We start from the raw sequence: 9,984 nt of genomic DNA, 5'->3' as shown, positions 1-9,984 counted from the left end.
ACAAAATAATGATATTGACATAATAACACTCTTGATCCAAGAACGGAAAAAAAAGTTGTAACTTATCATAATTGGACTGCTTTCCAAATAAAAGAGAAATTAACTTAATGTGTTGCCATATTTGAAACCAAATATTTTCGTATAAATCTTCGATTCAAAATGAAAGTATCCTACACCTTTCAACCAAACAAACATATCAATTCAGTTTACCACCGTTTTTTATAAGAGATGGCAAAATTTTCTTGCTCCCTGTTCTTCATTGGTTTCATTCTTTTCTCAGGTTTGTTTTTTAGATTTCGAAATATGTTATAAACTTTCAAGAATTTTGTACGTTTTAGTTTATTATCTATTTGATTTTTGACAGCTGCGTGCATGTCGTCGGTCAATGCAATACAATGTGAAGAGAAGTTGTACGAAGGATGCGTACCTAAAGACTGTAGCGAGAGATGTTTACAAAAGTTTCCCAAATCAACATCTGAATGTGTACCAATTGGACAAATGCCATTTAACTATATTTGCTATTGTTTCCATGATTGCTAGAGGGTAATCAATCATGGTTTCTATCACAGTCTCCATTAAATAAAACGGTTGAATGTCTCTATGAATTCAACCAATCCCCCGTAACTATTTTATTTTTGCTTTTGTTGTTGCTTCCATGATCACTAGAAAGTGATCAATTCTGGTTTTTATATGTCTCCATTAAATAAAATGGTTGGATGTCTCTATGGATTCAACTTTTTTTTTAGCATAATTCTCCATTTCATTCCTTCTGCCGTGTTTTAATTATAACTTTCATTGTCTTATTTGAACTGCTAACTTGACCTACTAATATAATGTGTTATAATAAATCCAACTACTTTTAGAAAAGTTGGGAGTAAAGAAACAGAACATGTATATTCGATCAGGATGTTTTTTTTTTTTTATAATTTAATTTCAATATAATTTAATTTATAAGCTACTAATTTGTTGTCTTACCAGATCGCATTTCATAACTTTTAATATCAGTAGTGTATTTTTGTTATAAAGAAATATTATTATGAAATACAGTATGTAAGGTATGATTGTTATAGTAAATAATTGGACAATCTGATTCAACTCTTTCTTGCTTCTTTACTCATCAATAGTTATCTTTAATCATAAATGAAATTAATTGTCCGTGGATTCAATTTGTATATTAACATAAATTAGTTATTAATAAAAATAAATATATTTTTTAATTTACAAAAATAATTAAAAAATATATTTATTAACATAAATATATTTTTTTGTACAGAAGGAATTCACATATTTTATTTTGATCTAGATAAGTATTTTTTTTTTTTTTTTTGTAATAAGGTAAATTTAACGTTTTCGTAGATAATATATGTTTGAATTCTACCATGGTACAATTCTTACCTACTTATTTTATTGTTAAATTTTTATTAAATATCTATTTTGTCTTTCTCTGGGTTGATTTGACATAACTGATTGTTTTTCATTTGGAGATGACTCTGATAGACGAACACGACTCTCCACAATGGTATGATATTGTCCACTTTGAGCATAAGCTCTCATGGCTTTGCTTTGGGTTTTCCCAAAAGGCCTCATACCAATGGAGTTAGTATTCCTCACTTATAAACCCATTATCATTTCCTAAATTAGTCGATGTGGGACTTCCTTCCATCATCCAACACCTCCCCTCGAACAAAGTGCGCCTACTCCTTTGGAGTCTTAGTCATTTTTGACTGCCTTCGAGGAGGGGCTTGGGTCCTTTTCTTTAGGAGTTCTTTGTTCGATATTTGAGGATTTATCAATCTATTGGCACGACTAACTTTAGGGCATGGCTCTGATACCATGATAGACGAACACGACTCTCCACAATGGTATGATATTGTCCACTTTGAGCATAAGCTCTCATGGCTTTGCTTTGGGTTTTCCCAAAAGGCCTCATACCAATGGAGTTAGTATTCCTCACTTATAAACCCATGATCATTTCCTAAATTAGTCGATGTGGGACTTCCATCATCCAACAGACTCTTCCCGTTTTGGCACTTAATTATCTCAATATTTCCTGCGATATGGTCACGTTATTATTCCTTGGTTGTAAGAGTGAATATTATTTCCACAGACCAACCCGAGTCATTCCAATATGTTTTGTCCTAACTTACATGCATTCTAAGAAAATTACGAGGAGGTCACCCAACATACAATTATTAGAAGCAAAACGCACTGATGTTTGAATTGATAATAACTTTTAATTTTTTTAAGCTTTTTTTAACATCCTATCCTCAAGGTTATTTTCATCTGGACATAGTCTCCATTCATTCATTTACTCATTTATTTGAGAGTCACAATCTTTAATAACATACTACTTTGGTCTAGGTAGTTAAGGTCATGTTATGAAAAGATTAGTTACTTTCCATAGGGGTTTGAAGCTACCATAATTGACCTACTTTCCAGTGAAGATATAAAAGTTTTTGAGTCACCATATTTGTCAAACAAAATGTGTATATAAATACAGACTCTACGGTAGCAAATGAGCAAACCAAGTATACATTCAAACACATAATTTTAGTATATTATAACACTGATATTTTAGGAGATCGACGAACTTCTCTGGCTCCCTCTTTGTTCTTGTTCTGGTTCTCTCAGGTACGTATGGCTCTTTAGATGCCTTGTTTAGATGGGTATTGTATGTATGACTTTGAAATTTTGTGCAACTGGTTGGATGGTGCCTCTAGCAACCCAAACAATGTGACGTGAAGATGTTCGAATATGCATGCGAGACTACAGGATGTCACCAAAAGTGCCTAGAGGTTTACTCAAATTCAACATCTCAATGTGTTGCCACTGTCATTTGTACAAGAATGTCTTGCTTTTACCGGTAAAAATAGCACATGACATTAAGATATATTCATTAAGTGACTCCATTATTAGACTCCCGAAATACAAATATATGTAAACAAATACATAAACAAATATATTTTAAATTATTAGTTCAACTACAGATACATAAACAAATAAAAGCAAGAAAAAAAAACACCCTCCCTCTAAAAAAAATTCAGTCTTTCACGAGTCTAATGAATTACACCAGTAGGAAAAGCACCTGATCCCGAGACTTGTTACCGATGATGACGAACATGGAGCGATATCTTGATTTGACACTATTCTCAATGAGAGTCTTGATACGCTCGTCTACTTTCTTCCTCATTCATTGAATAGTATTGTTGCGAAAATTTTTATTTCTTTTTTATTTTATTTTATTTTTTTTAAAATATAAAATAATAATAATAATAATAATAATAATAATAATAACCCACAATAATTCCTCTAACATTTTATTCTCAATAATTTACTGCTTTATTAATACCTAAAAATAAATTATTTGTAATGGTTTATATTTTCATTATGCTATTATTTGATAGGGGATTTGAGAGATATGACGTGTGCATACCTCTCGTTATTTTCAAATATTACGTCATATTGTTTAAATATAAAAATAATAACTCACCATAATTACATTTTATTGTAATAATTTATTATTTTATTAGTACATAAAAATAAACTAAACCCTAAACCATAAGCCCTAAATCCTAAACCCTAAACAATTGGAATTTAAAGAATTATAAGAAAAAAAAAAAGAAAAAACCCTAAACCCTAAACACAACCTTGAGAACAATATTTAAACAAATTAATTTTTAACGAAGGTAAAAAATAAAATAAAATAAAAAAAAACCCGTTCCATCGATTGTTCTGCAGCAATGGGTTCAACTTCAGCTTTCTCAGTCTGCTCCAAAATTGAACTTCCCGGACCCAAATTCTCAGGCTACAATGTCCGGCCATCGCCTAAATTTCGATTCACCATGTTTCGGAAGAATTACAACCCAACTTCCAAAAGCTTGAGTCATTCAATTTCGAAACATTTCAATTCCCATATTCACGATGCTCTCTTCTCAAAGCTCTCCGAGTGCGACAAACGTTGTTTTCCTGCACTCCAGAGGAATTCATCCAACTATTTCGTTGAAAAACTTGTGGGTTTTCTTGTTTGGTTATTTATCTTCATGGGTTGTTTCAATGTAAGACATGTCGTTGCATTACCTGCTCAGACAAGCGGCAAAAGCCCAGCAATGGATGAAGATAGTGAAGAGGAGATGAGAGAGAGGATCTTGGAGCATGATTCAAGGAATATTGATACTCTGAAAGCTGTTTTGTATGGGAAAATGAGTAGCGGAAAGACAGAGGAGGCTATTAAGTATGTTCTGAGGCTGATTGATCTTGAGCCGGATGAGGTTGAATGGAGGCTTTTGTTGGCTCTTTGTTATGAGAAAATGGGAGAGCTGGAAATGGCTAAAGGATTGTTCATGGAAATTTTGGAGAAGAACCCTCTCTTGGTTAGAGCTCTGCATGTAAGGTTTTTACTTGCTATTTATGTTTCTTTAGATTGGTAGCTATCGTTTATATGTTATTTGGTGCGAGTTAGAAGCTGGGAATTTTAGTGTACGTGCTTGAACTAAGATGTTATCAGTATACATAAACAATGTGATGTTTGACTTAGGGATTCTGTTGCCAAATTTGAACCTTGAATTGAATGAGGCTGGTTACTAATGAGATGAATTGTTATATTATTGAAGGTAATGTTGCCAGTGACTCATATGAGAGCTGGTCATATGGTCTTTTACCTATTTCGATTCTCGGGTTAGTGAGCCGATGAATCAACCTCTCGTAATAGATGGATTGGTCTTGGGTTCCTTCCGCCACCCTACCCAATAATTCATAGGATTCGTTTTCAGTAAAATATTATATATTCATGAGTTCCTTCGTTCCCATTGCCTCTAGATTAATTGTGAGATCCCACATTGGTTGGAGAGGGGAATGAAGCATTCTTTATAAGGGTATGAAAACCACTCCTTAGTAGACACGTTTTAGAATCCTTGAGGGAAAACCCAAAAAAGACAATATTTGATAGTGGTGGGCTTGGGTGTTTATAAATGGTATAAGAGCCAGACACCAGGTGATGTGTCAGCGAGAGACTGAATCTTGAAGGGGTGGACACCAGGCGGTGTGCCAGCGAGGATACTGAGCCCCGAAGGTGGTGGATTGGGGAGTCTCACATCGATTGGAGAGGGGAATGAGTGCCAGTGAGGACGCTGGTCCCCAAAGTGGTGGATTGTGCCAAAAAAAACAATATCTGATAGCGGAGGGCTTGGGCTTGGGCTATTACATTAATGGTTAGGTCTTTATTCTATAACGGAGTCTTTAATCGAACTAAAATTTGTTCTTGAATCAATCTTCTCGATCTCGCTCCTGTTTTGTTTTTACTTGAAGTACATTCTGACATGTTTTGATATAAGGTACGTTGTGATGTCCCATATTAGTTGGGGAGGAGAACAAACCACCATTTATAAGGGTGTGGAAACCTTCCTCTAGCATACGCGTGTTAAAGCCTTGAGGGGAAGCCCGAAAGGAAAAGTCCAAAGAGGACAATATCTGCTAGCGGTGGATCTGGACTGTTACATACGTACTAAAAACTTGAATATTGAGTATTGCCTTCCTAGCTTTCTAGCTGCAACGTCTTCTAGCGTTTCATAATTCATTGAAGAAGTGAGTTATGTGAATGCATAATTTGAATGCTTTGAACTTGCATTTTCTTCAGGGTCTGGCATTAGTGATGCATAAGAACAACGAAGGTCAATCTGTGTTTGAGATACTCAATAAGGCTCTTGATATTGCTCGTGATCACAAAAAGGTTACTGAGCAGAGAAGCATTGGGATACTAATTGCTCAAATGCATGTTGTGAAGGTCACTTGTAACTTTTGACTGATAAGAATGCTTCCCACCTACTTCCATGTTCTATAAATTTTGAACCAATAACTTCTTTGATTCTCCGGATTGTTGTCCAACAAAGTGTTTGTGTTTTCCAGGGAGAACTGGAGGAGGGCTTGAAGAAGTTTCAAGAACTTGTTGAGGAGAACCCTCGGGATTTTCGACCCTATCTTTGCCAGGTTCTACCCGCCCCTTTTATCTACATGTTTAATACCCTGGCTTACTAGTAGATATTGTCTGCTTTGACCCGTTATGTATTGCCGTCAGCCTCATGGTTTAAAACGCGTCTGCTAGGGAGAGATTTCCATACCTTTATAAGGAATGCTTCGTTCCCCTCCCCTAACGATGTGGGATCTCACAATTCACCCCCCCTTGGGGGCTAGCATCCACGCTGACACACCGCTTGGGGTTTGACTCTGATACCATTTGTAGTAGCCCAAACCCACCGTTAGTAAATATTGTCCTCTTTGGACTTTCCGTCATGATTTTAAAACGCGTCTACTATGGAGAGAGTCTATCCCTACTCTGACTAGTGTCTCACACTTTCCGGTGGCTGACTCTGAAACTATTTGTAACAGCCCAAGCTCACCACTAGAAGATATTGTCCGCTTTGACCCGTTACGTATCACTGCCAAGCTCACAATTTTAAAACACGTCTTCTAGGGAGAGGTTTACACACCCTGATAAGAAATGATCCGTTCTTCTACTGAATTGATATGGGATTTCACACATTTGAATCAGTAGAAGAATCTGCATAGTAGACGCGTAACGTAGTAACATACCCAGTTCTTGCAGGGAATTATATACAGTCTACTGGACAAAAAAGAGGAAGCTGCAGAGCAGTTCGAGACGTATCGGGCTCTTGTGCCTGATGAGTTTCCTCAAAGGGAATTTATGGACGATGTCATGTTGTCAGCTACAACTGCAACACGGGAACAGTTCCAGAAGGAATTTGATGCTGAATTTTCATACAAGAAGTGAACCAAACAAGAAAAGGGCACTCTGGCTATCAGTTTGAGAGTGTTCTTGAATGTGATAATATCAACACCAATGCACCCGATCTTATTAGAATTCTGTAGTTAAGCGTGCTTCGAGTATCTGAGTGGACACTCTAATAGTATTTATGTTGAGCCACTTTAAAACGTGTCGAGAGTGTGAAATCAGTGTAATTGAAAAAATACATTAATAAAAAGAACTACTTCAAATTAAATGGATTCGACACATGAATATCATTTCACCTATCATCGTGGGTCACGGTAACAGTCTGGTTTCGACACATGAATATCATTTCAGGTAATAGTCTGGTGTTAATGTAGTTCAAGACAAATAAAAATAAAATTGAAATGATGCAAAAATTTGAATTAAATGACAAATAATATTAAAAAAAAAAAAGTGACATTCATCGTACTATTATAATTATTAAAAAAACTTGTGAATATGGTTGATATAATTTAAAACTTAATTTTATTATGTCTTCTAGATCATATTATAAAATTTTAAATGTAGATTTATGAATTCATAATTTGATGTACACGTGTAAATAAAATTACTCCAATTTAAAATAATAAAATAAAATCTTTATTGTCGAATATTCTAGCTTCATCTCTCCTCTAGGCTATATCAACACTACAAAATTTGAACTTGGAAAATACCAAAAAGAATTTTAAAAAATAAAGAAAAAGAAAAAATAAAATAAAATGAATCCCCAAAATTGCCCGCCAAATTCCTTCACACCTCACAGCCCTAACACAAACAAGCTCAACACAAGCCCAACCATGGCCGCCGCCGCCGCCGCCGCCGCCGCCTTCAACCTCTCTCCGGCGCTCACAATCTGGATCGGAAACAAGCAGTTCCCAACCGTCGCATTTTTGGTCACAATCTCGGCGGTTCCATCGAAAACACAGGCCTCCACGTTCTGATCCTGGATCTGAAAATATATGTTAAACGCATACGAAATTCTGCCTCGCCGGTCCAATTGACTGCACGATCCTCCGGCTGTCAAGGCCGTACAGTCGGAATAACCGCAAGCGTAATCCACTTCCTTCGCAGTTGGCTCCAAATTCTTCAAAGTCTGCCTCAAAACGCACCATTTTCGCTCCATATACTGCACTCCCTTCGCCGCCACCAGCATTTTGTCGTTTCCTTTCCCCGATAAATCCATTGGAAATTTAGGTTTTCCATCGAATTGAAAAATCCCCCAATGGCGCTCGAAAAAACCTGGCAAAACGCTTTTTGCGTTCTCGTCCAAAAGCCCGAACAAGTACACCTCGAAGCTCTCCTTCGGCCTCATTGGAGTTCCTTCGCCAGAGGCCAATTTCTCGAACAAGCCGTCGTAGAATCGTTTCGCCAGAGTTACATTCGCGAATACGTTGGCGTCCGTCGGCCAACCGACTTCTCCGATGACGATTTTCAGGTTGGGGAAGCCGACTTTCTTCAAGGACCAAATCAGCGTGTCGTAATTGGCATCGAAGACGTTAGTGTAGGATTTGCCATTGTCATTGTTGGCCTGTCCGCTGCCGCCGAAGAAGGCGTAATCGATGGGGAAATTAGGGTTTTGGTAAAGACTGAGGAAAGGGTAAATGTTGACCATGAAAGGGGCATCGTGACGGTCGAGGAAGCGGACTATCTCCTTCATGATACTGTAAATGTCTGGCCGGAATTGGCCGTCGGACGGTAGATTGGACTTGGCTTCGTAGACGTCGGCGTTGAGGGCAGTGGTGACCTTGATTTTTTTGCTATGGCCGGCTTCGTCGAGAGCTTTCTGTACGTTTTGCATCGCCGGAAACGTGACGTTCACAAAGGATCCATTGTAAGCCGTCAAGAAAGCTTCATTTCCCACAGACACATACCTGCACTTTTACCCCCACATTCTTACATTTCTTTTCTCATATTTTTCCAATTAACATTTTATTTTTTTTAATCCAATTATAGTTTATATATTTTTTAACAAAATTTATAATTTATCATTAAATTTTCGAGACATTTTAGTTTTTACTCTTATAAATTTAAAAAATATATTTAAATTTCTCTTTTATTGTATAAAAATTATTATTATTCAAATATATATACCTACTATTTTAATTTTGAACTTCTTAATTTTTTTTAAATTAATTAAATAATTATAATTTTCCTTATAAATACTTCCAAACCAAAACTAAAATAAACAAAATTTTAAATTACAAGAAATCAAATACATTTGGAAATAATGGACAAAAAAAAAAAAAATTAAAATTTTCACATAGATATATATATATTTATTTATTTAGAGTCTTAACTCTCTATTTTTTCAATACAATTTTTATTAAACAAATTTTAAATCTATAATATTAAATTTAATTTAAATTTTAATATTACGTATAGTTTTTTTATATATATAAAAAGTGAGCGAGAGGACGGAAATATAATTCTATCTCATGTTTTTTTAGTTATCGAATAGAAATCTCTTATGTTTAAGAGTTTTTTCGGGTTAAATTGTGATATCACTAAGAAAAAGATTAGAATAAGAGGAAGGAACCTGATATCGACGCCGCCATCGTACATATGAACGGTAACATTATCTTTAACCCAATTCTTAGCTTCGTTGTAGCTTTCAGCAAATTTCTTAAGGCGATCATTAGGAATGCCAATAATGGTTTCAATTTTAGAACCAGCCAGCGATGATACAGTCCAAGTGTCGGAATCGAAGAGCTTCACTTTTTTAATGCCATTATCCTTCAGCAGGTTCACCACAATGCTCGGTTTCAGAGGGTGCGATGCCAATGTTCCCCAGTTCACGCCGATTCCTCCCTCTGCAACGCCAGCCGCCATCGCCGCCACGGTAATCACGGCGGCCCACGTGGTGGGGAAGATCGTTGCTCCGCCCATAGGGTCAATCTCTTGTAATGGGTGAGAGTGAAAATGGATGGTTTTTGGGAGTTGGGTTGTGATTAATTTGGGGAATGATTTGGATTATATATTGAGAAAGCTGTGATTTCAGGGTTGTATTGGAAGATGAAAGGGTCAAAATGAACAGAGTTCCTCCTCTTTAGGGGGGGACACAAGAACATGAACTTGGTTCTTGTTTAAACTAATTAAAACCATTTCTCTCTCCCTGTCCATGAAAAACATCTTTAATTTTTCCAAAAAATAAAAAAGAAAAAACCAAACAGACAAACTATAATCAGGGAGATGGACTGTCTCTA

The 9,984-nt window shown here is 36.0% G+C and overlaps 2 protein-coding genes and 1 long non-coding RNA gene across 6 annotated transcripts; 2 read left to right on the top strand and 1 right to left on the bottom strand.

Moving 5' to 3' along the window:
• The first annotated feature begins 192 nt into the window (after nt 1-192).
• LOC111782193 (uncharacterized) lies at nt 193-745 on the top strand. Its single transcript, XR_002813067.2, has 2 exons — nt 193-280; nt 365-745. It is a non-coding gene; the product is annotated as an uncharacterized LOC111782193 (long non-coding RNA).
• A 2,955-nt stretch (nt 746-3,700) lies between these two features.
• Nucleotides 3,701-7,013, top strand: LOC111781093 (Tetratricopeptide repeat (TPR)-like superfamily protein). 4 transcript variants are annotated; one of them, XM_023661521.2, is made up of 4 exons: nt 3,704-4,385; nt 5,633-5,779; nt 5,902-5,982; nt 6,590-7,013. In XM_023661521.2, the coding sequence occupies exons 1-4, from the start codon at nt 3,741-3,743 to the stop codon at nt 6,782-6,784; spliced, it is 1,068 nt and encodes a 355-aa protein (XP_023517289.2). In that variant the 5' UTR covers nt 3,704-3,740; the 3' UTR covers nt 6,785-7,013. The 4 variants fall into 4 exon arrangements, with proteins under 4 accessions (XP_086976012.1, XP_086976013.1, XP_023517289.2 ...); XM_023661522.2 differs by having other exon boundaries at nt 3,706-4,385; nt 6,599-7,013; XM_087119886.1 differs by lacking the exon at nt 5,633-5,779 and having other exon boundaries at nt 3,701-4,385.
• A 351-nt stretch (nt 7,014-7,364) lies between these two features.
• LOC111781868 (glucan endo-1,3-beta-glucosidase 8) lies at nt 7,365-9,872 on the bottom strand. Its single transcript, XM_023662595.2, has 2 exons — nt 9,318-9,872; nt 7,365-8,652 (listed from the first exon to the last, which is right to left on the bottom strand). The coding sequence occupies exons 1-2, from the start codon at nt 9,665-9,667 to the stop codon at nt 7,539-7,541; spliced, it is 1,464 nt and encodes a 487-aa protein (XP_023518363.2). The 5' UTR covers nt 9,668-9,872; the 3' UTR covers nt 7,365-7,538.
• Nucleotides 9,873-9,984: the final 112 nt, after the last annotated feature.

The sequence above is a fragment of the Cucurbita pepo genome, chromosome 19 (genome assembly GCF_057944985.1).
Source record: "Cucurbita pepo subsp. pepo isolate OVF chromosome 19, ASM5794498v1, whole genome shotgun sequence".
Lineage (NCBI taxonomy): Eukaryota > Viridiplantae > Streptophyta > Magnoliopsida > Cucurbitales > Cucurbitaceae > Cucurbita > Cucurbita pepo.
This window is presented reverse-complemented; position numbering and strand designations above follow the sequence as displayed.

Excerpts from the sequence above, each read along its gene's own strand:
- LOC111781093 (XM_023661521.2), top strand. The coding sequence starts at position 3,741 with ATGGGTTCAACTTCAGCTTTCTCAGTCTGCTCCAAAATTGAACTTCCC. Across the intron at positions 4,386-5,632 it reads TCTTGGTTAGAGCTCTGCAT|GGTCTGGCATTAGTGATGCA; the intron begins GTAAGGTTTTTA and ends CATTTTCTTCAG. Across the intron at positions 5,983-6,589 it reads TTCGACCCTATCTTTGCCAG|TTCTTGCAGGGAATTATATA; the intron begins GTTCTACCCGCC and ends TAACATACCCAG.
- LOC111781868 (XM_023662595.2), bottom strand. The coding sequence starts at position 9,667 with ATGGGCGGAGCAACGATCTTCCCCACCACGTGGGCCGCCGTGATTACC. Across the intron at positions 8,653-9,317 it reads GATGGCGGCGTCGATATCAG|GTATGTGTCTGTGGGAAATG; the intron begins GTTCCTTCCTCT and ends GTAAAAGTGCAG.